The sequence below is a fragment of the Tupaia chinensis genome, unplaced genomic scaffold (genome assembly GCF_000334495.1).
Source record: "Tupaia chinensis unplaced genomic scaffold, TupChi_1.0 Scaffold000294_1, whole genome shotgun sequence".
Lineage (NCBI taxonomy): Eukaryota > Metazoa > Chordata > Mammalia > Scandentia > Tupaiidae > Tupaia > Tupaia belangeri.
The window spans coordinates 1,261,805-1,288,705 of record NW_006159779.1 but is presented as its reverse complement, the minus strand read 5'-3'; the positions used below and the strand labels follow the sequence as shown (position 1 = coordinate 1,288,705).

At 53.8% G+C, this 26,901-nt stretch overlaps 1 protein-coding gene across 1 annotated transcript in view; it reads right to left on the bottom strand.

Moving 5' to 3' along the window:
- SCUBE1 (signal peptide, CUB domain and EGF like domain containing 1) overlaps window positions 1-26,901 on the bottom strand; it is a gene marked incomplete at its 5' end in the record, with an annotated part of 134,161 nt that overhangs the window by 84,117 nt on the left and 23,143 nt on the right. Inside the window, 1 exon segment of the mRNA XM_014588668.2 lies at window positions 25,877-26,005. Coding sequence (XP_014444154.1) covers window positions 25,877-26,005 — 129 coding nt within the window.

Here is a 26,901-nt window from a genome sequence, read left to right as displayed (position 1 = left end):
CCTCTGAGGATCTTGGGCACGCACGCACATGCGCTTGGCGTGAGTTTAAGCCACTGGGTCCAGGACTCAAGCCGTGGTCGGCTACATGGGAGTTCAGTGACATAGCCATTATGCTAACTGCTGGTCCCTGGACACCCATTGTTAACCAAAGGCCTCTGGCTGAAAGGGTGCTACTGGCTGAAAGCATTCTTTACGGACTTCTGGTCCCCAATAGAACAGTGTGTCTCAATGACCAATGTCCTAACCCCTCCTCTGTCAGTTTAACAAAAGAAGGGCTTCTCAAACCTTAACGTTCCATGTCTGTATTGCCATTTTAATAGGGAATATATAAAAACACAAAGGCAACGTGAGCTACTGGCTACTTCGAGCCAGTTCTTTAACTCCCAACACACGCACGCACGCACTCTCTGGTATTAAGCTTTCTTTGGTACAGTGCTTCTTCACACAAGCATCTTTCACTATTGGGAACAAAAGCATGGCGAAGGTGGAGTTGGTGGAGTGAGCTGCCCGGTCGGAGGCCTCTGCTCTGCAGTGATTTCCGCTGGGTTCTGTTTAGGCTCTGGGACACTGGCCATCTTCCACCCCAAGGCGTGCGATTGCCTGTGGGGCTGACTGTGAGGCAGCTCACTGTTCTCTGGCAAGCTCAAATGTCAGTCGGGTGGCAGCCAGAGGGGGCGGCCTTTTGAAGCCACTAGGAGTGACAGCTAGGATAGCAAAGGTGGCTCTGGCTGAGAGGCACTGCATGGCCATAACCGAGGTTGAGATGGAGTATTGCACACACATTCCTCCACCCCACAGCCTTACTGATGACTCTAAAGGCCCACCATCATAGTCACTCTTGCTGGGGCGGCTGCCTTCCCTCTGCTCCTCTGCAGGAGACGGCCTCTGTCTTGGCCCAGACCAGACCTCAAACAGCTCCGGGCCAGTTACCGTGCCCCACACAACTGAGAGGACACAGCGAAGCTGATCTCCCTGGAGGGTTTATCAGGTGTCAGGTGCTGGGCCTCACTGGATCCACACAGAAACCTGTGCGGAGGCCATGCTGCTGACTCCGCCTTACAGAGGAGGAAACGGAGGCACAGAGCACTCACCTAGCAGGTCAGAGCAGGGGCAGGATGCAAATTGCTGTCCCACTCCATAGCATGTGCTGTGCCCCTGCTAAGCTGGCTGAGTTGGCAAGTGTGTTCGTGTCATACAGATTCGGCTCCACATAACGTCAGCTGACCTCTGGGTGTCAGCTCGTGAACCCCACACGCAGCATCCATGAGCAGCATCAAGAAGGACCATTGTCCCTGGGGTGAGTCCCATGTCTGGCCCCATGAGACCTTGACCAATGAGAAGTGGCTCTGCCCTGTCCTGGCACACCTGCAGGACTGGGGCTGGGGCTGGGTGCCTCCCAAGAAAGGCCTCACCTTCTTCCCATAGTTCCCAGCGTCTTTCTCTGTTCCTCAGCTCTCCCAGCCCTAATAAAGGCTCAACTGGAAAGCAAACAAAACTGATACGGACCCTTGAAAGCTGAATTCATGGGTAGAATGAATTCAAAGTAGCAGAAGGGCTACTTTGTCCCCACCATGAATGAGCGCCGGGTGCCACCCATCTGCGGCCATCTGGCCTGGCCAGCTCCTCACTCCTGAAAGCTAAGAACCCAAGGGCAGCTGATGTAATGCAGTGACAAACCTCCAGTGACCTGGCAGGGTGGCTGGGCCTTGGGACAGGCCTGTTTACACTAGTAGGGAACAATGACTTGCAACACTGATGAATAATGTGAAACAAATGCAAGGTCATGTAAACAATTCTTTTCCTCACTCCCAAATGACAAAGCCCCAACATTAAGCAGGCGGGAAGAGGGGGCTGCCCCTGCACCCTTTTCCACTGTGGTCCAAACACAGGCCCCATCCTACACTCATAGCTGGTGAATTTCTTTGGGTAGCCTGAGGCTGTTACCAGTTTCTCCAGGGGCTGGATTAAGGGCCTGGGACTCCATTCACACCTCCTTGCACCCCTTTGTCTCCAGCCCTCCAAACAGAACTCCAGTGGGGTCTGCAGAGTGACTGACTGGGGCACTGGGTCTGTGAGCAGACTCCCAATGGACCTGGGACAGACTGGCTTCCCCTGAGGCCCTTGCCAAGCCTGGCACGGCACCATGGTATTGGTCTTCTGGCCTTCTCCGTGGTGGAGCACACTGCTCCACGGTCCCTTGGCACTGGGCACACCATTAGGAAAGTGGCCTCAGGGCAAGAGCCCACGCCCAGAGCCAGGCTACCTGAGCCCTGCCCGGTCCAGAAAACGTGCCCCCAGAGCACACAGACTGCGGACTGTCCAGAAAGCCCTCCTGGAGTGTCATGACATGGCAGGTCCCTTCTTCCTCTGCTCTGTAAGCCAACCATCCCGTGCACTGAAGCCTGGGCAGCTGGCTCCCATGTGAGATCCCAACCCGAGTGAGCATGAAGGCTGGCAGGCTCATTGGCATAAACAGCAGCACTCCTTGCTGGCCAGGCTCCAGCTCAGGCACTCAGCCACTGTCTAAGGCCAGGTTCAGCACCACAGCCCAGGGATTATCATACCTGGTTCTCAGATGAGAAAACCGAGACCCAGAGAGGGGAAGAGACTTGCCCAAAGCCATGAAAGAGGCAGAAGGGGAACATAAAGCCCCATGGGCCCAAGTCAGAGCCTTACTCTGCTCTTCCCTGATTTGTCTTCTCTGGACAAGACCTAGTTGCGGCAGTGAGCGTATATGCTTACAACCACCTTGACCCCGTGTGCACCGTGCCAGTGCTCAGTGCAAAACCCCTCCTCTGCATGGTCTTCCTGTGCCCTGTAGCGCTCACTCCAGCCTGGCTTCCAGCTCAGGCCCGCCTGCTCCCTCTCCCCCTGCTCCAGCCCAGCAGGGTTGTCCTGCCCTTGCTCGACCGACCGTGAGGACAGACCCAAGTCTCCTTCCTATCTTCTCTCCGCAGAGGGTCAGACTGAGAGGGTGACCAGGAGTCAGGAGGATAAGCCAGATGGCACAGGGAGAAGAGCCTGTGACTACTCCCACAGGAAGTGACCAGGGAGAAGTGACTGCTGGGGTTCTGAATGTTGGGCGCAAGTGACCAGGAGAGCCAGATCCTGGGCGAGGAGGCACACTGCTCTGTCGCACTGCCACTCCCCTTGCAGGCCTGCAGGGCTCTTGAAACCCTCGGCCCTGTCTGCATGCCCCCATAGCCTGGTGAGCGGAGCATCATGGAGCACAGAAGCCTCAGGCTGGGCTTGGCTTGCGTGCATGAGGGCCTTGAGTGGGCCTGTCCAGCCCAGGGTCTGCTTCTCTGAGCAGGCTCTGGGTGGAGCAGGGGGAGCGAGTACTCTCGCCTGGGTCCTGCTGGCAGCTCACGATCCTTCCTCTTTATTTATGACCACAGCTAAACATTCTCAGGAGATGGGGGTGCCTTGGCATGGGGATTGAGCTATGAAGCAGGCTTTGGGGGGCTCCTCTCCAGACACCCTTTCCCTTGGCAGCAGAACTGAAGGGTGTAGAGTGGAGAGAGGCTCCCAAAAGCCCCAGCTCTGTGAGGAACCAGCACCAGCCTCCCATGGGCTGCCCAGTCCAGCCTGGTCCCCCTCAATAAGGCAGTGGCCTGCAGCCTCCCCAGGAAAACATGCTCCCCTCTACTGTGCAAAGGCGTCACGGTGTGTACCAGAATTGACGGAGCCCCCACCTCTTCTGGGGTGGCAGGTGAGGGTGCTGGGAAGAGAGAGGAAGCTGAACCTTACTGGCCCCGCCTCAGGGCCCTCGGCTGATAGGCTGGGAGACATCTGTAGAACAGCCGCTTGAGGTTGGGACAATGGTACACTGGTGTGGGCCAGGCTCCTAGAAGGCTGCTCTGGGGATAGTGGAACCCAGTGGTTCAGCCAACAGTTGCTGGAGAGTGGAAGGGGGAGACAGAGGGACGCTAGGGTACCCAGGGAAGCCTGAAGGCCTAAGTGTATGGTCCTAGCCCCACCAGCCACCCGGGCTGAGAGCCATCTGGTCCTAGATGCTCCTTTCTGACCCTTGCCCACCCAGTCTTCAAGGCTGCTGATTTTCCTCATCCCTCCCTTTCCCGTGTGCCTCCCCCACTACCATGGCATAGCCTGGCTTGGACCCCAGCTTCCCTCAAGTGTAGACTGCACACTTCTCCTGGTCTCCAGGCCCCCAGTCCCCTCTCAGTGAAGTAGCTGCTGGACTGTGAGGACTTGAGTGGGAACAGGACCCGGTATGCTGGTACCAAAGATCGGGCCTTAACAGGGTCAGGCCCCCTCAGTGTGTACGAGCACTGGCGTGGGGAGCAGAAGGTGCTCAGCCACAGCACTGACTGCCACACCGCGGCCCCCACCCCCCAACACACACACGGGTCAGGTCTGGGAGGAGGCTGTGACTGACGTGGTTTTCCAGCAGGAAGAGTTTCCAGAGTCGACCGGCAGGCTGTAGGCTGGTCTGCTTCCACGTCACCCCACAGGCAGGACTGTGTGCCCGTGAGGTCTACGCTTTGGCCCGAGATGCTGATGTTTGTTTGTATTAATAGCTGGCTGGCTGTCCTACTTTGGACTGAGACTTCAGGTTTGCGGTTATTTATAATAACTGAAAATTATTCTGGATCCAGCTTTGTTGCTTTGTGTTTCCCATGAATGTTTCACGATTCAGAACAGAGGCTCTGTGTTCTGCTTGCACCCACCAATGCTTTCATGATGCCCAAGACCTACTATGTGTTGGACCCACTGTGTGTTGGGACCTATGCTGGTTTAAGTGTCCCAGCTCCTGCCCAGGGGCTGGAGACAGAGGCAGAGGTGCCCAGCCCTGCTCAGGAACCAAAACTTGCCCTTCAACACTGAGCATTCCCACCTGGTCCCTGAGGGCTGAGGCCCCAGCCCTCCCTCGCTCCTTTCAGAAGGGCAGCTTAGGCAGAAAAGCCTCTTGGCTATCGAGCGGCTCTTGCAAAATTGCATTTGATGAGTTAAGTGTAAATAAATGAGAACCAGATGGATTAGACTTCGGGTAAAATACACATGGGTCTTAGAGCTTTGGGGCCTGGGTTCTGCCAAATCCAGAACACTCCTTGAGCTGTCAAAGCTGCTGGCCCAGGCAGGCTGGAGGGACAACTGTGGTCTCCCAGGACCTGTCTGCTTCCTGGTCTGGGCATCAGCTGAGGCTTTCCTGCACTCCTGACTCCCCAGAGGGCTGGCTGTGTGCAAAAGACACTGGAAGATGAGGTAGGGAGTGGCGGGGCTGGCATCCCGGACCAGCCAGTCCCAAGGAGCCAGCCCAGCAGAGACCAGAGCTCTGCCGGATCCTGGTGGTCCTCAGGGCCTGCTTGGCAAGCCCTGCCTCAGCCCAGCTCCAGCTCCCCATCCCCCTTGGGCCCCAAGGTCCCCTGCTGCTGCATCTCTAAGGACAGAAAGTCTGCTACCTAGTTATCTACACAATGTCACCCATGACCACGACCTAGACCTATGGGATTGGACTCTCGCTCCACGAGTCTTATCAGGTGGGCGACGGGATTCAGTCACCTGCTCTGTGGTCTTGGGCAGGTCACTTTTTCATTTGGCTCTTGGTTTCTTTTTCTATAAAACAGATAATAGTAGGATCTGAGGTGTTTTGGGACTAAAGAAAATAAGAGGTGTAGCACTTACCAGGCTGCCTGACACACACGAACCACCTGTACATGTTAGCAACTATGGATAAGCTGTTGCCAGTGCCTCGGAAAATCATGGCTGTGCACATACTCTGGGGACTGTGGATTCCCTTCCAAATTGGAAAAGCAACAATTACATCACGAAGGTGCGCTCAGTCCCACCTCGGCCTTCCGGGCTGCCAGCGAAGCGGCTTTGTTTCCTCAACTGCTTGCCTCCTGACTTTGTCTCTGGCCTGCTCCCCACCTGGGGGGCCCGAGCTTACCAGGGTGCTTAGATTTGGCCCAGAACTCGCCACAGAGCTGTGCACATGCTTGCTTGGAGAGGGTGGACGGCCTTCCCGGGCTCCGCACACGCTGCCTCTTATTTCTCCAGCCATTCTGTGTGGCTGTTGAGATTTAACTCACCACCTTAAACTGTACACGGCAGGTCAGCCGGTGGCATGGTGGTTAAGGCAGCTGGATTCTCACACAACTGACTTCGTGGGTTAAATCCCAGACCTGGTGGCCTGAAAAACACACTGGGCACATGTGCATGAGTGTCCAAGATCCTGAGAGGAGAATGGAGAAGGGACTGTGGTGTGGCCATCCTCTTCTCCCTCCCCATGGGCGTGATTCCTCTCTCTGGCAAACACACGCAGCCTATAGCACAAGCAAACAGACAGGTACGCCTCAGAGGTTTGCAGCACACTGACGGCGCTGTGCAGCCTCATTCCTAGCCAAGTGCAGCACGCTGCCATCACCCCATGTCCCTGGCCCCAGCTCTCTGGCATCACAAGCCTACTTCCAGTCTACAGATTTGCTTGTTCTGGACATTCCCTATAAACAGATTCCTATGGTATCTGTCCTTCAGAGTCTGTCGGCTTTCACGTCGCATGTCCTCAAGGTTCGTCCATTTGTAGCCTGCGCAGAGCTCAGTTCCCTCTCCTGCCTGGAAGACTATTCCACTAAGTGGCTAGACATGTTTTGTTTCTTCATTCACTACTGATGGACACTTGGGCTGCTTCTGCTTTTCAGCTCTCATAAAGAACGCAGACAGGAACGTTTGCATGTCAGCGTTCATGTGGACACGCATGCCCAGTTCTCCTGGGCACGCACACCTAGGAGTGGCCCTGGCAGACCCTGCTGGTGAGGCTGTGTTTAACTTGCCGAGGAACTGCCCACTGTTTTCCACACGGTGACATCACTTTACATTCCCACCAGGAAAGTATGGGATCTCCAAATTCGCCACAGCAACATTCCTTACTTCCAGGCTCTGGGAGCTTGTTTTTTAATAGCACCCAGTAGGTGTGAAGTGGTGTCTCCTTCGAGTTTTGATTTGCCTTTCCCTAACTGCTAATGATGTCGAGCCTCTTATCACGCTTATTGGCCACTTATGCATCTCCTTTAGAGCAATGTCTACTTAAATCCTTCGTTCATTTTTCAGTAGGGTTGTCTCGAGGTGTAAGAATTTGCCATTTATCCCAGATCCTGGACCTTACTAGATCCATGACTGGCGAATACTTTGTTCACACGTGGGGGCCTATCTCCTGTGACGTGACCTTGGGCAGCACGGACACCAGTTGCTCAGTGTGTGTGTGTGGGGATCAGGCCAGCTCGGTGTGTGTCCTGGGACCCTCTCGGGCACCATTCTTTCCTCCTGCCCATACTCTTCCCAGGAAGTTTGCTCACATCCAGCTGCCTACCTGCTCCTCCTGCCCACACCTCGAGGCCTGTCTCCTCCACTGCCCTCCACGTCTCGTCACAGCCAAGCCAGGGCCTGTGCCAGGATGTCCCACGGGCACAGCACATCAAGAGGGACCCAATTTGAACTCCACCTCCCATGAAAACAGAACAGAACAAAACAAAGCCGATTCTGCCCTCAGCCTTCCCCAACTCGCAAATGGCTACATAGCCCACAAGGCTTCATCACGCCTGGTGGTCATCTTCGGTACTGCTTTTCCCATCCGGGCATCTAATCCTTCACCAGGTCTAGTCTTGCCAGCCTGGCCGACAAAGTGAACCCTGGGTACAACCCCACCTCAGCCCCCCACCCCTGCGATGGCTGCTCTGCCTGCCTGCTGGCCTTCCTATTTCTTCCACCCCTGTCCCTGCCACCTTGGTCACCCTCTCCACACAGCACCCTCAGAGTCAGCCAGCTATGCCACCCCGTCTTCAGCCTCAAGAGCACTAATCCCTTCCCTGGACCCCATCAAGTCTCCAGGAACTCCTCTGCCACACTCCCCGCCAGCTGCCTCCTTGCTTGCCTGGCTAGCCATGCAGCATCCCAGCTCTCCTCTGCCCACACTACCATTCCCACCTCAGGAGCCGCGCACTTGCTCCTCCGAGGGGCTGCTCTGCTCCATCCTGGCAGGCCTGGCTTGTCCTCCTATAGACGTCAGCTCTCGCGTCACTTCCCCGCACGCTCTCCCTGCCTGCTCATCTAAAGCAGCGGCAAGCTGCTCCATCTGTTGCCGTTTCCTTCAGAGTACCTCTGTCTACCTGGTACCAGGTCGTCAGGAAAGTCATGACGTATTTTTCTATGCAAAAATGACTTTCCTGACAACCCAATATTTTCTTGGTGGCCATGTCTCTATCTTTACGCAGCAATACAGAGAACAGGAAGCGCACTTCCTGAGCACCACTGCACCCCAGTTTTAACAGCGCTTGGAGCACATGTTGCCTGACTGAGCGCTGCCCAAGTGTGGCTTCTAGCCTGGCTCTCTGGAGGCCTGGCTCTAGCCTATCCCACTGGGGCTGACTTGTAAGGCCTCTGCACCAGCCTGCAATAGGGGCTGTCTAAACCTACTCACAGCCCTGCAGTCCTGGGGCCACACCAGGAAGCAGCTTTTGGTCAGTGGCAGGAGCACGTGCTGGTGCTGAGGGGTACCGGGGTGAGGCACCGAGGTCAGCACGTCAGGGGGCACGGGGGTGGGCTGGCCAAAGAGTGGTGCTCCCCCACCTGCCTGAGCTGTGCCCGGGACTGAGCTCTGCTCGTGGGCAGCTGTGGGAGCTCAGGGGGGGTGGCGGTGGCGCAGGCAGATGCCCCCCGGTCACTGTCAGCCTGTGGCTTCAGTGCTCAAGGCCATTCACAACTGCTCGGGAATGAAGGCTCCACCGGGGTCTCAGTAACGAGTGCAGCTGAGGGGCCTGCTCCCTGAGAACCTGCGCTGGCACAGGACCAGGGTTGCCACTAAAGCCACTCAGAATGAAGGCTCCACCGGGGTCTCAGTAACGAGTGCAGCTGAGGGGCCTGCTCCCTGAGAACCTGCGCTGGCACAGGACCAGCCAGCCACTCAGCTGGCAGTACTTGAGGAAGCAGGGGTGGAGGGAGGGCTTTCGAGACAACTGGAGGTTCCCTCCTCAATGATGCTTCCCTGACCGCCTAGAATCCCTTAGGCAAGGCCGATCCTTCCGTCCAGCTCTATGGCAGAGGCGGGGAGAGGCTGCAGGAGGTGGAAGGACCCCACACCAGAACTCTGCTCTGTGCTGGGTACTCTCTCTTCAGCATCTCATTTAACCTCCTGGCTGCTAAAACCAGGAGCTCTGGGCATGAGCAGCCCGCCCATGGTTCCCAGCTTAGGAATGACAGAGCCAGGACGGGGATTGGGTGCTTTCATCCCCAGCCGCAGGCCTCCGACAGCACAGCTGTGAATGCGAGCCTGGCTGGACATCTGTGGGAGGCACTGGAGTTTTTAAAAATGTCTTTTGATGGGGATAAGAATGGAGGACTGGAGAGAGGGAAGGAGGGAAACCAAACAAACAAACCGTGGAACCAAAGTGAGACGCCCTGAGACAAGAAAGGGGAACCGCTGACAGCGTTCTTAATGAACAGCCGACCAAAGCAGGCCCGGCTGGATGTGATTACCTCCATGGCCTGCGGCGGGGTGCAGGGGAAGTTCCCCTCCTTGTAAAACTCCCCTGTACTGAGGAGGGGCCCAGGAGCTCTCTGGACACAGGTCCTCTGGCCAGGCCGTCCCTCCTGACCTACTCTCTGCCCTCAGTACCATCTGGAATCTTGAAGCTTTAGGCATTCATTCTTCCCAATAAAAGTCAGTGTTTTCTTCCACCCCCTGAAGTGTCCAGAGGAAAATCCAGGCCCCTGCATGGGTGGGGGGTGCAGTGGTACCATGTGGCTGCTCACACTCTGCCCGCTCCCTGCCGGTGCCCTCCACCTGCACACCAGTCCCCGTGGGCGAGCCCTTGACAAAGGCAAAACCCTCAGCACATCAGAGCTGTGGCTGCCCTGGTGCAGACACTCAGCCTCCTGCTCCACATCCTGGGGGCTCCTTAATTGGCTCCTCCCCGCCCTCAGTCAGGTTCTGGGGCAGGTCACGTGGTGACGACCAGATGAAGGAGACTAAGAGTGGGTCTGTCTGTCTTCTCAGTATCAGCATGCCCAGGTGGCATACAGAGCTGCAGGGGGCAGAGGTGGAGGGGTGCTGGGGAACTCCACACAAGAGCAGGTCCTTGGGCTTGTCTGAAGCACTGGGAAGACACCCTACAGCTAACCTCATCCTTTGCAGTCCAAGTTTGTGGCCACTTCGTCTTCATGCACCCCTCCCCACAAGACTTAGCATGCTCCCTATCACTTGCCCAGTAGATTATTTTCTCAAGATTTGAACCTACCAAGAATTTTTAAAGGGCAGTGAAAAATGGACCGACAACCCTACAGTACAACCACCACCTCAAGCATCAGTGTGTTCCTGCCTCCTACTGCATGAGGACGGTCTCCTGCCCGTAACCAGTGGTTCTGCGCACATTCTTTACGTCCTTCTGCACCCAGAGCTGAGTTACGACGTGTGTGAGCTGTAGCGTGAATCTGGCCACCCTGCTTGCTTGCTGCTTGTCCAGTCAGCAAGTGACTTCCTACCTTGGCCCTTGGTGCAGCTGTTTCTATTTCATCCTGTGAATCAACTCCCCCGGGAAGGCCACATCTGGGCTGTGCTGGCCCTTTCTGTTTTAGGGATTATTGCCTGCAGACAGATTCACAGAAACGGGATACCCAGATCAAAGACTACTGAGCATTTTACTCACCGTCCCCTGCTGGACCCTGCTTAATGTGCACACAGCTTACTGATTTTCTGCCCCAGAGTGTTTGCACACGCAGTGGCCTCATCTGCAATCATTTCTCCCAAGGCCATCTCCGTCCCCAGAGAACCTTCCTGACAAGCCACACCTGTTTGTTCATTTGTTCATTTGTTAACAAGGGTCTAAAGCAGCACGCTGGTGCAGGGTAAGCAGTAGAGAGGTCAAAGCCTGCCCTCAGGGAGCTGTCGTTTGAGAGGCAGAGAGGTGGGGAGGATGTAGGCAGAGTGATACATATTCAGGAACTGCCAAATGTTCACAGCAGAATGGAATTAAGTACAAGTTTATTTTGGTGCAACAAAAAGACTGAAATCCATATACAATTTTTTTGTAATATGCATTTTCCATCAACTTTGTGAGGATCCCTTGTATCAATTCCTGAGTGGGGTCCAAGCTCTGCCATGGGGAGGAGGGACCAGGCAGACTGAGCAGAGAGGCAGGGGAGTCTATGCTACATGTGGACCAACTTGGTGGTGGTAGGAATGCAGGGGGCCGCGTGTGTGCGGTGTGTGCATGTGTGCACACACATGTGTGTTGTGTGTGTGGTCTCTGTGTGTGTGTAGAGGCTGGAGCAGACGGAGGACCCTGGCGGTGGTGGCAGGAAGGGCGAGTACAAGGCTTGAGTCCGGATGCCCGGACTGTGCAGCCACTGGTGATCCCAATGTGCCTGCACTTGCACGTACAAACCTCTAGGTCTCAGACCCACAGGATTTGGCATGGCTGGGGCTCGCCTGGCCAAGGCCACCTTTGTTCATGCTACTCCTACTCCTGCCACTTCTTCATCTGGCTGAGAACTCCCCAACTCCAGGCATTGCACCTACTGCTCACGTCCCCTAAAGTATCCCCCATCACTGTCTCCATCGTGCATGGGGACTTTCTCCTCCTAGACAGCATGAGTTGCCCAACCCTGCGCTGTCCCTGTGTACACACCCTGGTATTCATTACCCCAAGGTCACCACATTGGGAGTATTTCTCCTCACGGCCTGGGAGCCCTCTGAGGGCCAGCTCATGTCAGACTGATCTCAGAACCCTTGAGCTGGCAGGTATGGACACTCACAGCGGCCTGCCGTGTTACAGATCCTTTCTCCTGGGGCTTCTGCTGTCCCAACCAGATGGTCACAGGGCTCAGCTGTGACTCAGTGCCCACTGGATGTTGGCTCCCCACATCCTGGCTTTGATTCCACGCCCACGTCTCAGCTACCTGATTACATGGCAACAGTGGAAACAGGTCTCGTGGAAGACGTGGATACAGGTGCCGTGGAGCCTGACTGGCCTGCTCCTGCTCCTGACTCATGGCTGTTCACGCTCGCTGAGGACCAAGCTGGTCAGGGAGTCGCGCCATAGCCAAGGCTTTTAAAGATACTGGAAAAACATCCAGGGAGCCAGAGGTGACCAGTCACTGAATCAGAATTACTTCAACCAGGGGACCAGCAGTTGGCGTAATGTCTATGTTGCTTGACTCCCATGTAGTCGACTGCGGTGCAATTCCCAGACCCGGTGGCTTAAACTCACGCCGGGCGTGTGTGCATGTGTACCCAAGATCCAGAGAGGAGAATGGAGGAGAAGGGGTTGTGGCATGGCCATCCCCCTTGGGGGGGGATTTTTCACGGTCTGTCTCTCTGTCTCTCTCTTTCTGCCGAGCGCATGCGCCCTATAGCAAAAAAACCAAAAAAGTTAAAAAAAAAAAAAAAGAATTACTTTAACAAGCCGCAAGGTAAAGTCCCCAGAGAAAGTGTGTGCTGACTCAATCAGAGGTGCAGGGAAAGAATCTCAAGGTGAAAGGATCAGTCTGGAAACCTACCAAGACTTTGAGAATCACTACAGGAAAAACACCTTGTGGGGAAGGTTCTAAGATGTGGGACCGTTTCCAGATGAGAGTCCTCGGGTGACTCAGTGATTTGCACAGTCCTTCTGAGATTGTTAGGCAGATTACTTCCATTAGTATTGACTCAGGAGTTGAGGCTGAAGTTGCCATTGCAGATGCCTAAGTCAGCTATTTTAATAAACCAATTATCAGTTGTTAAAAAAAAAAAAAAGAGGTCTGATAGAACACTGGGGAAAAGCAGCCTAGGAACGTAGTGTGATGGTTATAACCATATAAAGTCATGTCCATGCCCAGACAGTATCAGACATGGACGTCAGGCCATGAAAACTGTTGATCTGTTGGGGCAGTGAGACAATGGGGGAATTATTTTTCTTTTTTCTTGATTTGTCTGTTTTTGTATAATTATTACACGTGTGGAAGACGGAGAAGTAAACAGATGTTTGCAACTTGGTCTGACTCCCATTGACCGAGTACAGAGCCAGAGGGGCAAGGGGAGCAGAGAACAGGGAGCAAGCCTTTCTGCCTGGGGCCTGGGGGTGCGCAGGAGGGAGAACTGGAGGGCTCAGGCCGGGCGAGGGGGACTGTATGTGCAGACACTGGGATGGGAGCGGGTGCCCAGAAAAGGGCTTGGCATTTCTGAGAGCATAAAAGAGAAGAAAAGCCTTGTGTGGCAGGCAGGAGCCAGGTCATAGGGGAAAAGCTGCCACGCTAAGGAGGCCAGACTCCCCACTGGCAACAGAACCCCCGGAGGAGCCCATGCAGAGGGGTCTCCACTGTAGTCTGACCCCGGTGGCAGTAGGTGAGTTGATGAGCCAGAGGGAGGGTGAGGCAGCCTGCAGAACCCTCTCCTACGGTTAAGGTAACCCTGGGAGATTACGAAAGACCCCAGACCAAGTCGCAGCCCTGGCAGCTGCCTACCTCCCACAAATAAACAGTGCCAGTGGGGCGCACGCACCTCTGCCAACATCTATTTCTAGCTGCATGCGGTTGGGACAAGGAGGGTGACAGGGAGAGATGCTGGGGCAGGCCATGCATGGCTGGCGAATGGCCACTGTAAACGGCTAGGGCCTGGCCCGCTGGTGCTAGGCGGAGGGTCACTGCAGCATCTGCCCAGACGGAGCTGAGCCTGGCCAAGTGCGGTGTGACCCCACATGCCACCCAGGGCCCAGACTGCTCCAAGGTAAGCAAGGCTGTGGGCAGAGGGAGCACTGGATGGGAGACTCTGGGACGCCCTCATAGGTTGCTAAGGCCCCTTTTAGGGACATGGCTCAGTGTCTGGTTTGGGGCATACGTTGTGGCAATAGGGTATTTTTAAAGAGCCGTCACAAGACACTTATTTCTTGTTTATTTCTCAGAGTTCGGACCAAGCCCTTGGCGTGGGGCTGCCAACGGAGCAGATGAAGACAAGTGTCTGCTGGCCTGGCCTGGCTGCCGCAGCGGGTGTTCTCTGCTGTTTATGGACTTGGCCTTCTCTGCCCTGGACAGAGCAGGAATTCTCCCGGCCACTGAATCGAGACCTACTGGAGGTGGAATTGGCACTTGGTAGAGTGACAGCAGATTCAGCCCAGTGGGAGGAGGAGAGTCTGGCTCTTAGCAAACACTACTCCCGATGGAAGGCGGCCTCGTCTGGTGGTACGATCCCTGAGTGAACAAACACACAGCCAAAGGCAGCAGGAAGGAGGAAGGACGCAAGTCCCCCGACACCTACTAGTGCCCCTGCCAGCAAGCAGATCCCTCCGTGCATGGCAAGGGCCCCTCCCAGGAATGGCCTGTGCCTCCTTTCCAGGTAGGACGGGTGAGCGCAGAGAGCTAGCCCCAGACCAGGAGTGAGTCCCAGCTCCACGCTCTCCTCGCGTCTAGAACAGGGACCAGGAGCTGGCGTGGAGATACAGACTAGAGGGGTCTGGTGCTACCAGCTGGGGCGGGGCCCAGGACGACCTGTCCAGTTGAGGGCACTGACGCTCTGCCCAGGGGTGGGTCTATGTGCTCACCTCTGATAATCACGCTCCATTCTTTTTGTTTCAGTTTTGCTATGGGGTGCGTGTGCTTGCCAGAGAGAGACAGAAAGAAAGAGGGAAAATGGGAAATCACCTCCTGGGGGGATGGCCACGGTGCAATCCCCTCTTCTCCAGTCTCCATTTGGGATGTTGGGAATATACGCACAAGCGCCTGGGCCCAGGACTCAAACTGCAGAGTTGGTCTGTGGGATCCAGTTACCTTAACCTGTATGTCACCTGCTGGCCCCATGCTCCATCTGATGGTCAGAAGGAAATATTCTGCCTCTTACCTAGCCAGGAGTCCATCCCTCTGTCAGGCAAACAAGTCTGCTCCTCAGCTGGAGGAAGAGCTATGTCAGCCGGGAGCCCAGGGCCCTAGGTGTTCCTGAGGAAGAGAGAAATGCACCCAAGACGCCCAGCTGCCAGTCCTGGAGTCCAGGCTGAGTCAGTGGGAAGCCAGGGGAGGGTATGTGGCTCAGGGAGGTTTTCTTGAAGGGCTGAGGCCTTAGGCAAATCCCATGGGACAGTGGGGAACAGCCAGACAAAGAGTTAATGAGGAGACTGGGGAGGGCAATTTGGGTTGAAGGAGCTGCTGGTGCAAGGGTACTCTAGAAAAGCAAAGAGGGTGGGACCAGCAGCTGGTGTAATGGCTACTATATGTTGCTGGACTCCCACATAGTCAACCGTGGTTCATGTCCTGGACCCGGTGGCTTAAAACTCATGCCGGGCATGTGTGCATGCATGCCCAAGATCCCGAGAGGGGAATGGAGGAGAAGGGATTGCGGCGTGGCCATCCCCCCTGGGGGGTGATTTCTCGCTTTCTGTCTCTCTGTCTGTCTGGTGAGCACACATGCCCTATAGCAAAAACCTCTCCAAAAAAAAAAAAAAAAGAGAGTTCTAGTCAGGAAGGGAGTTGTCCAACATGTGGGAAGTGTGTTTCTAAAAGAGGGAGAGAGGTAGACAGAGGCTGGGATGGGACAAGAGTGGAGAAAGGAGCCTGGCCACTGTCCCTGAGCCAAACCTTGTGAAAGCCATGTCCCATCACACGATGTTGGAAGGGGAGGGGCTCTGACACAGTAACCAGCCAGAGGCTTCTAAGCTGGGCTCCAGGGCCCTGCAGAGCTGGGCACAGCCCCACAGAGTGCAGGGCTCTAATTCTGGTCTGTCTTGTCTACCATTGCAGCCAGAGCAGTGTGCCCACTACATGATCCTGCTTAAAAAAAAGTTCCACTGCTATAAGAACCCCATGAAATCTGAAAACTACTAGTTGAATCCCGTTTCTTCATTTTGCATATGATGGGGGAAACTGAGGCACAGAGAGACAGGAAGTTTCCCAAGGTCCTCCAGTAAGTCAAAAGTACCAAGTGCTCGACTCTTGGCCTACAGCTCTTCCATCCCAAGATCTGCCTGGCCCCCTCTGTGCAAAGTCCCCACTGTAGTCTCCTCACCCTGGATTGTGAGCTGGCCATGGGCCCGAAGCTGTAGAGGGCCTCTTCACCCTGGAACACAATTGCATCGGAATCAGTCTGCTTCCCCTACAGGCCATGGCAGGATCTCATTTCTTTCTTTTAATTACTTATTTAATTTTATTTATCATTATTATTTTTTAAATTTGCTACAGGGCATGTGCGCCCACAAGAGAGAGAGAAAGAACGTGGGAAAGCAGGTCGCCAGGTCCAGGACTCAAACCATGGTTGGCTATGTGGGAGTCCAGCACCTTAACCACCATGCCACCTGCAGGCCCCAGGATCCTCCCATTTCTGTAGTGATGTGGGTAAAGAACACTGTCCAGGGCGCTTCCTTTTCTCAGGCCAGGTAATTTCTATCAGATGAACAGGTTGAAGGAACCAAGTAGAGAAGCAGGCCTCCTCTGACCTGTACTGTGCAGCACAGGCCTCCGGCCAAGTGTGTGTGGACCTAAACGTGGGCCACACTGGGGACAGGGACTGGTGGGAGGTGGGCCCGAACAGTGAGGACAGGAGGGAACCTCCCGAGTTTCCCTTAGGAAATGTTGGTGCTTATGGAGTAAGCATATGATTGCTTGAAGCTGTTTACTTTCACATTAAAATACTCAGCATCCCTCCCCCCAGCAAGAAATGCGTTTGAGCTGCTGTAGTATAGAGACAAACGGCACAACGGGAGCGTGACTTCGAGAGGATTTCAGGGAGCAACACAGTGTCTCCAGCGGCCCCGGAGAATGACAGAGAAGTGCCTTCTAAAGGGACTGAGGCGGCGTGAGCTCTCACTGTGTCAGAGTGCTCACCGTGTCGGAGCCCAGCCCTGTCCAGCGTGGGAGAGCATGACCATGGTGCCTGCATAGAGTTGTCAGGTGTCCACAGGTGACTTCCTCTCCCAGGTACAGCTATGCCCTGACAGGAGTCCTATTTGCCCTTCCAAACCCTCCTCTTCCATCTCTTCTGATCCTAACAGAAGACCATCCCCACTGTGCAGAGACCAAAACTGAGACTCTAAGAACTAAAAGACATGTCCTAGGGGACACACTGAGCACGTGCCACGGCTGGGATGGGTGCTGGACGAGCATCACTGAACGAGAAGTGCCAGAATGGTGGAGGAGCATGGGAGTGGTGCGAGAGCTCTCTGAGCCCGGGGTGGTGGTGGTGGTGGTGGTGGTGTCTGTGAGCAGCAGCTCCTCCAGCGAGAGCACCACATGGAGCCTGAGGCTTCCCAGTCAAAGGGCTTGATACACGGCCCAGGCCCTAGGCTTGTCCCGCTGCTTTAGCAGCCTAACTAGGCAGCCCCCTTCTTTAAAGAGCGCTGGGACTCCACTCTCCGAATGAGTGATCCTATCTCACTCGCACCGTTGAGCCTCTTCGGGAGCCAGGCACTGTGGTATGTGCTTTATGAAGGCCATCTCGTTCCCTCTCTCCAGCATCCCTGCCAAAATAAGCACTGCTCCCAGCCCAGCCTCACAGAAGAGGGGCTGAGGCCCAGAGAACTAGCCTACTTGTTCGATGTCACACGAAGTGATGGGTTCAGGGTTCCAAACCAGGCAAGGCGATTCCCTATGCTTTTCTCTTAAAAAAAAAAAAAAAAAAGATTTACTTTCTGAGTGAGAAAGACAGAGACAGACAGACAGACAAAGCGCTTAACAGGGTCTTGATGTTGCAGTCCAGCCCCAGTTTCAGTCAGCCCTGGAATGGGCCCATGTCCGGAGTACTCAGGAAGGGCCCGGGACATGAACCTGGAACCGTCCCATCGGGGTCAGCCTCACAGTGTCAGGTTTTATTGCTTCTCCATCACCTGGCCCCATGACTCTCTGCGCTTCAGGAGGACAGGAAGTATGTTTTCTATCTCCCAGCTGGGAGCCGATGGCATGGCAGAGGGCAGGTGCTCACGAAATCTTTGGGACGTGCATGGATGTTCGAGGCCACTCAGAAGCTGACAACTCTCGCAATCTGCTCAGGGCTGACTACTCCACTTTCCCCGTAGTGGCTGTCCATTGTCATCTCAAATAGAACTCAGCCGAACAGATTCTTATGTCCCCCAGCTCTCACTCCAGGCTTTCCCCGTCTCAGCCACAGGCGCATAGTCACAGAGAAGCTCCAGGCAAAAACCTGCCCCTTAGCAGTTGGTTTTGATCCTTTCCCCCCACTTCTCACATTGAACTCATTAGCGATTCCCGCGGCTGTTTCCTAAATATGGACTGAGTTCAAACACCCCCTCTTCTACTGTCACCCTCAACTGAGCCACTGATATCCCTGACCCAGACCACCACAGTGGGCTCCCTGCTTAGCCTGTCCCCATCTTGGGGCCATTTCACTTCTTCCTCTTCTGCCTCGACTGAGGACCTTCCTCGACCTTCAAATGGTACCTCCTGTTCCTTAGTGAGGCCTCGTCTCACGATTCCTGGCCTCGCGTCTGGATGGGCCTTTGTCTACCCTTATTGGTAGACTTCTGAGGCCACACTGCAAGACTTCCATACCCTTGATCTGTTCTCTTGAGACCCAGCTGCCGTTCTGTAGGGAAGCTCCCACCAGCCCATGTGGAAAGACCATCCTGGCAGGATACCCACACGTTTACGGGCTGACAGCCAGCATCAACCACATTAGGCCTAGCAAAGAAGCTTCCAGAGAATTCCAGTTCCTGGCCATCCAGCCATCCCCAGCCTTCACATCTTCGTAGCTAAGCCCTCAGATCCTGCTGTGCCCTGTCTACATTCTTGACCCACAAAGCCTATGAGATGGTGTTTCCTGCCGCCAAGTGTGGGGTGTTTCTTGATATAGTAACCAAAATCCAATCTTACTCGTGCTCTCTCCCCTCTCCCATCGCTTTCTGTCAGCTTATTTTGTTTTACTATTTTTCCCCCAGTGGCTCTGCTTGTTTATCGGCCTTCTCCCCTTAAGCTCGTAAACCTGAGGATGTCGCCACTTTTGTTCAATGTATTTTCACTTTCAAGCGCACAGCAAGTGCTCAGAACAACTTTTTCAAATAAACAAATGGCTGATTATTAGGTATTAGGTGAAGCTGCAGTATTCCTGCTATTACGGTGCTTTCCACCTTTTGTGAGGGCTGTGAATGTTTTCCTCTTCCTCAAGAAACTGGGAGCCTGCAGATGGCATAGCGGTTTCGTTGCTTGAATCGTATATGGCCAACTGCAGTTTGAGTCCTGGACCCAGCGACTTGAAAATCACACTGGCACATGTGTGTGCATGCCCAAGATCCCAGGAGGAGAAAGGAGAAGGGATTGTGGTGTGGCCATCCCCTTGGGAGGTGATGTCTCACTTTCCCTCTCACTGTCTCTGTCTCTGCCATGTGCCCAGCAAAGAGGAATGCTCAGTGAGAGGGTTTTCAGGTAACAAGACCTTTCTATAAACCAATCTATTTATCCACTCTACCAACATTAATTAAACACCTACAATATGCCTGACACTGAAGGAGCTTGTGAGAAAATGGAAAGAGAAACAAAACAAATTACTCTTACAGGGAAGAAAGAGAGGACACCCCATACAGAGCTGCAGAGGAGAGGTGCCATGGGGAGTTGTCACAGATGACTTCAGAAAAAGGGAGGTTTGGAGTGGATCTTGCACACAAACAGGACCTCACCACACCACACAGGGGCAGCGGCTTATTAGCAATAGAGATGTGTAGAGGGACTTGAGGGTTCAAACAAGGCTGGCTGGGCCTGAGGCACGGGTGGGCAAGGGTGAGAGCAGATGGGAAAGGGCTGGCAGGACCCTGACCTGGGGGCCTTGCGAGCCAGTGGGTGCAGGACCAGGAGCTACTATGACAGCAATAGGATCCATGAGGAGAGGATTCTGGAAGAGCAGGGCTCTGCATGAGCCATAAGGATAAGACAATGACTCAAGGGAGGCTGGAGGGTGACTTACAACACCTCAACAGGCAGCAAGCTTTCCCCTTGGCCTAGAGAGCAGACTGGGCTTTGGGAAGAGGCACCCCTGACCTGAACTCTCTGAAGAGAAGGTTCCCCTCTGCCTTTTAGAACACAATAGCCAGGTCTAGCAGACACTGGGCTTGCTGAATGCTCTTGATGACTCGAACTCACATTTGGGACAAGGTGTACCACTCTATGAGAGGGAGCCCCTTCCTGAACCTGGCTAGCCTCTTGGAGCTGGTGCTATTCTGGGCATCACGAGCAGGCTTGCCAGCTTACCTTAGCAAAACTACAGACCTGGCCTCTTGTGCCAGCTCTATCACTTATTGCCTGTGTGACGCTGAGCAGGTCACATTCCGTCTCTGAGCCTCAACTTCCTCATTTGTAAAGAGGCCCGGCTGTGGTGGCACACAGGGAGTAACACTGCTTGAGAGGCTCAAAGCTGCACGGGAGGTTCAGGTTTGGATTCTGGACCAGCCTGAAGATGCTGGGCATAGCTGTGCAGGATTTAATCCCAGCTAATTGGGAGGCTGGGCAGCAGGATGACATAGTCAGACCCCATCTCTGTCTCTCATTCTCGCTCTTAATGGGGAGAGGACTCTACTAGCTTCTGCCATTGCTGTGAGTACTAATGAGAGGACATGAGCACAACACCCTGGGCTACTCTGACACGTGGCAGAGACTCAGCCCGGTTCCCCCACCTCACTAAGTGGCACGACCGACCAGCACGGGGGCAGAGGCAGGGGCTCAAGCCAGTCTAACAGAGTGATCTGGTCAGCAGATCGATTCCTCTTCTGATCCTGGCTCCAGACGACTGCTCTTCATCAGAGAAAAAACGTGCTGAGAGGCAAGTCCAAAACTCAAACTGTGAGCAACTTGAGAAACATATTTTTCAGTAAGTCAAGGTAAAGACGGAGGTCGAGGAAAACATCTGGCCAAGTGAACTAATGGCTTTAGAGAAAAAGGAGCCTTGCTTTGTGGAGACGGGAAGAAATTATCCACTGCTGGTTTTAATTTAAGATGAAAAAAAATCTTATTCTATTAGCCTAAATATTGCTCTGCTGTCCAAATGCATGGAGTTTGGGATAATATTTTTCAAGCAGAACTACTGCTATTTCAAGTAATTACACAGCTAAAAGCAGCCATTTGGGGTTGAGCAAGATCTCATCGTGGTTTCAATTCCCTCTGGTGTCATTTTCTGTTATATTTGAGAAATTCCTCAATAAAGATGTCAAATAGAGAGAGGGTTTTGCTCCTCAGAGGACACATTTGGCCCCCATCCATGACACAGTCACAGGCAAGCCATCTCCACAAGAAAATAACCTCGTTTTTGGGAAAGAAAAGGTTCAACTGTGAAGACTCAGGGAGGAAAATAACCCTTAAGCCATCTGCCTCATTTCTCCCAGTGAACTTGGGCCTCTTTCAAGCCATGTTGTTTATTTTGGGGGTGATTGGGGTTTGCCCCCAGCCATCACCCCTGAGGAATTCAGCAGTGGTTCAGGGAGGAATACTCTGGCTGGATAAGACACTTGAGCCAGACTTTTGGAGACAAGAAGATGCAAAAAGACCTAACAGTTCCCAACGGGTGATGGCTTGTGGGGTGAAGCTCAGCGACTGACCAGAGGCAGGCAGGACAGCACAAGGCAGTGAGAACAGAGAACCTTCTATAACTTGGGCAGCCTCACAGCCGCCAAACACCCACAGAGGCAGGCCTGTGCTGGAAGCTGCATTAAACATAGGAACACAATTTCAGGTAAGTAGTTAAGTGACCACAGCTGGCAGGCTGTGAGCACTAGGGAATGGTGGGGACTGGGGCAAACAGGAGAGCACACGCCCTTTTCAAAGCAGGCAGCTGCAATGTAGCCCCCTCCCATTGCAGCCAGCCACACAGAGATGTGGGCAAGAACCTCCAGTTGGGGGATCCCTGCTCTGCCTCTCCTATGGGTGCAGTCCTCACTCCCATGAAGGAAGGGACTCTCAGGGGAATCATGGGTATCTGAGACCCTGCAGTTCCCTGCCCAAATGGCCCTAAGCCTGTCGGTTCTCAGAGGGGTGAATGGCTAGAGTTTAAACATGCAGGTTAGGGTGTCCTCAGTCTCAAGAAGAGGGGGATGGAGCTTGCAGGGGGGTGGCAGGGTGCGGGTGGTGAGCAAGCACTGCCCACACTGCCACTTTCTGGCATGAACTCCAGAATCCTAGAATTCTAAATTCAATTCTAGCCTTCCAGGTCATTAGGAAGGAATATCGGTAAAGGGAGAAGAAATAGAGAATAGATTCTAGTTTTGTAGCTTCATAATTACTTTAAAGTATTTAGGCACGGGGGACATGAGCTTCCATTTGCACTCCTGCCTCAAGTCCCACAACTGGCAGGGGCTGGGTGGCCGAGCAGGAGTGATGCTGGAAACATTGATTTTCATGTGCTAGCCCCTAATTTTTAAGTGTTGACAAGCAGTTCAGTAGTAACACCACCATCACTACTGCGGGTAACTGAAACACGTTTGTGGGCCAGATGAGGACTGAAGGCTGCCAGCTCGAGTCCTCTGCTTCAACGTGATGACAACGCCCAGCACGTGATGGAAGTTCCCATCTGTATGAATAGCCCTACACACCTACTTGCAAATGTAATGGCCACTCCGACCCTGTGAGACAGGTATTACGGACCCATGTCACGGTAGGGTAACTGAAGCTTAGAGGGCTGCTGCCATGGGCTGGACACTACCAAGTACTCCCCTTCTTCCAGTCAGATGAAGGGGCTGAGGCTTCAAAAGGTCAACCAAGCAGCCAGAGGTCACATAGTCAGTCTGGGTAAGAGCTGGTTAAAACCAAGGTCTGACTTCTCTAGAGTCAGAATTGTGTCCTAAGGAGGAGAAAGACCAAACAAAAAGAAGTCTGTCGGGAAGGGTCTACCCTCAGCTAAAGGCAGAGAAGCAACAGAGAGAGCCTTTTCTTGGCAGCCATGTGTGTAAGTAAGAGCCATGTGAAGCTGCAGTCTGGGATCATACGTGGTGGAGTAAGGGGAGGAGAGTCTCACCTGGTTCTTCTAATCAGTGCAAAAACAATACGCTGAGGAAAGAAGGCTGTTGAGATGAATATGCACAAAGACCGTGTCAGTCTGGAGGATGCTGATGCGGGGTGCCGCAGGCTCTCGGGGTACCTGGGCTGTCCAGAGCCAGGCTGTTCACAAACAAGTGCTTTGGCACAGGTCAGAGTGCCGCGGCCGGGAGGGGAGCCTGGGCACCAGACACAGCCCAGGAGTGCAGTGGGCTCTACCCCATGAGCTCTCGGAGACACCTAAGCAGTCACAGCCACACGTCTCATCTGGAGGCCGATCATGTGATCGATGCCCACTTCGCTTTGCGGGTCCTATGCCAGGCAGTCTGTTACACGATCTACAACCATCACCTCATTTAACCTTCCTGAGACCCTACGAGGTGGAGACTGTGCAGCCATTTCTACAGGTGAGAAAACAGACCTGGAGAGGGGAAGGGACTGGCCCAGGCTCACACTGCCGGCCTCCAGAAAGCCAGATTTTAAGCCCCAGTTCGGGATCCTGTTCCTAAGGCCTGTTTTTCACTGGCTATCACCCAGGACCTGCCAGCTCTGCCTGGACTGACTACTCAGTCACTGAAATGTGCTCCATGCCCTGGAAAAGGAGCCAACACTAGGGAAAGCTATGCGCTCATGCTTTGGGAGGGTTCCGTGAGATAATAGTTGGGCGACACTTAGCCCGGGGTTTGGTACAATAAATGCTGCACACGCTCAGTTCTTCACAATCTAATCAGGGGCTCTGCAACCTCCCTAGCACTGGGAGCAGCTGCCTGCAGCTCTCTCCCCAGGCTGTGTCCTCGAGTCGACAAGCTTCTCCCCAGCCTTTGGAGATGCTGTTCAATGCTGCCTCCTCTGGGAAGCCTCCTTGTTCGTCCCCTTTTCATCCCCACTCTCACCCTATCTAGGGATAGCTCTTCACAAGCCTCTCTGGGCTGCAACAGCATGCCGCCCGGACCTCTGTTTGGGCCTATATCTATATATCTATGTATATATATATATTTTTTTTTTCCAGAGAGGTTTTTGCTATAGGGCGCTTGCGCTTGCTGGAAAAACAGAGAGAGATAGAGAGATAGAAAGTGAGAAATCACCTCCCAGGGGAGATGGCCACACCATAATCCCTTCTCCTCCATTCTCTTCTTGGGATCTTGGGCACGCACGCACGTACACATGCCCGGCGTGAGTTTAAGCCACCGGGTCCGGGACTCGAACCGCGGCCAACTACATGGGAGTCCAGCGACATAGCCATTATGCTAACTGCTGGTCCCTTTGGGCCCATATTTTGAGTGTAATTATATGCTCACAGATCTGTTTCCCATAACGAGTGTGTCTGGGGTCCAACATGCATTAAACAGTCCCCGGCAGGGAAATCGAAGGCTAATGTGGTGCCACGAGGAAATGTTCCAGAGTGCCCAGGATATCGTGCTCCTACACCACGCACCAGCACAGCAGCTGGCACACAGGCCAGCTGAGCCCTTGTAGTTAGCACTGCATCGAAAACCATAGCAAATCCAAATGATCCTCTGGCCCAGTAGTTCCACTTTGGGGAAACATCCCTGAGGAAGCAATTAGGAAAACAGGAGGAGGAGCTGTATGCCCCAAATCACCTCTAGATTCTGCCAGTGCACACAATAAAGCAAACAGCCTAAACGTCTCACCACAAACCCAGGGTTAGTCACTCAGAGTAATGACAAGGCGGGTTTGTGGAGTACTCAGCACCTAGCGGGTGCCAGTCACGTCACTTCGCATGGCGCCATGTCAGCCCCACACACAACGCTGTGTTTACCTAATTATCCCCCTTTCTGAGAGGAGAAGACTGAGCACAGAGGCCATGATGGCAGGAACAGCCACTGGCCACCTCAAGCCCCCTGTCGTGGGCCGCTCTCCTCTGCTGTCTGCATGTTATCTCTGCCTTGGCAGCCTCCCTCTACCAACAAGGGACTGTGACCCAGACAGGCCAATACTGTATTCACAGATGCTCCCGCCAAATCCACGTCCCTGCCCCCTACGCTCCTGGTGCTGTGTTCCTGCTCTCCCAGAGCCCGTGGCAGAGAGAAGGAACAGGCATGTCTGTCTGAGAACCATGTGCTTTCCACCATGACATGATGTTCTCGTATTACAGACTGCAAGCCACTTCCGTTACGGGTTACGCTATATCCCCTCAAGAGATGCTGAAGTCCTAACCCCCAGTACTTGGGACCATGACCCTTTCAGATATGGGGTCTTGGCAGGTGAACAGGTTAACTGAGGTTATTAGGATGGGCTCTAATCCAATATGACTTGTAACACAAAAGAAAGGGAAATGTTGGGAGCCGGCAGCTGGCATGGAGGTTAAAGTGGCTGGATCCCACATTGCCAACTATGTGGTCCGAGTTCTAGACTCAGTGGATGAAAATCACGCTGGGTGCATGTATGTACATGGCCAAAAGCAGGAGTAGAGAATGGTGGAGAAGGTACTGAAGTGTGGCTGTCCACCTCTACGGGGTGATTTTTCACTTTTCCTCTCTACGTGTCTCTGTCTCTGGTGAGCACATGTACCTGATAGTAAAAACTAAAATTAAATGTAAAAATAAAGAATTTGAAAAGGGAAACAGACACAGAGACAGACATGCCTAGAGCTAAGATGATGTGAAGACACAGGGAATGCCATCGACAAGCCAAGGAATACCAGAGGCTGTCAGAAGCCTGGGACAATCTCTCTGGCAGCCTCAGAAGAAACCAACCCTACTGAAACCTTGAATTCAGACTTCTAGCTTCCCCATGTGTGAGAGAACAGGTTTCTGAAGTTGAAATCACAGTCTGTGAGAACTGCTGTTAGCAGCCCTGGTAACCTAACACAAGGAGCCAAATGGGGGCAAGCCTTCCCCCGGCCCCTAACTCTGCAAGCCAGAGTCGAGAGGGGGCAGGCGGTGCCCAGGGGGCTGGGCATGGCTGCATCACTCACCCAGGCAGTTGTGTCCATCGTGTGCCAGCATGAAGCCATCAAAGCAGGTGCACCTGTAGTTCCCTGGGATGTTGATGCACTCGTGGACACAGCCCCCGTTGTAGTAGTCATTCTCACACTCGTCAATGTCTGCAAAATGAGGGGCACAAGAGGTGTCAGAGAAGGAGCTCAGGAGGGGATCCCTTCTCCCACCGGCTGAAGTCACAGGACATGAGTGATTAGGATTTGACTCAACAGGTAACTATGGCGGTCCCTCCTGAGAGCTGAGGACCTGAAGGATATAAAAATGGAAATTTTGGCTCTGCAATTGGCTGGCCACCACCATCTTGCTGGGCAAGGTGCTGGGCATGTGTGGGTGCCCTCCAGCTCCTACCCCAGTGTATAGCTCTGCCCCCCACCCCCGCCCCGGGAAGGTGCCTGGAGATCCTGACTACCATCCCTGAAAACTGGCTCTCTTAAAGTAGAGAGTACCCAGTACACTCAACTTTGTACACATCCCAAAGTATCATTTCTGGAATGAAAGTCTATACGCTCCCAAATAGTTTCCTTCCACATCAGCGTCAAATGTCTGAATTTCAGCTACTCCAGCTTCCTCGTTCTAACAAAGGCTTCTGTCTCACGAACAATGGTCAATAGCCTTTGTAAAGGTCACCCTTTCTGCTGTTTTAAGTCTTTTCCAACATTTCCCATCAGGGGTCAAAGGGCTATGAGTTCTGGAGCTCCAGAGACATTTGAGACCTGGAGAATAACAGGAACACTCCTAGTTAACATCCACCAAGCAAAAGTGCAGGTCATTCTCTCCTCTGTCCCCACACTACTCCCGCGGTCCTTACTCCAGTGAGACAGGAGCACTGAAGGAACCCAGGCACAGAGAGGCCAAAATGTGCCAAAGACCACACACCTAGGAAGAGGTACAAGCGGGATTCGAACCGGTGCAGCCTGGCTTGGGAGTCTGTAGGGCACCGGGAGACCCTGCCGCGATGGGCTGGGGGGGCCAGCTCCTCTACCGGTGGGGGTTCAGCCCC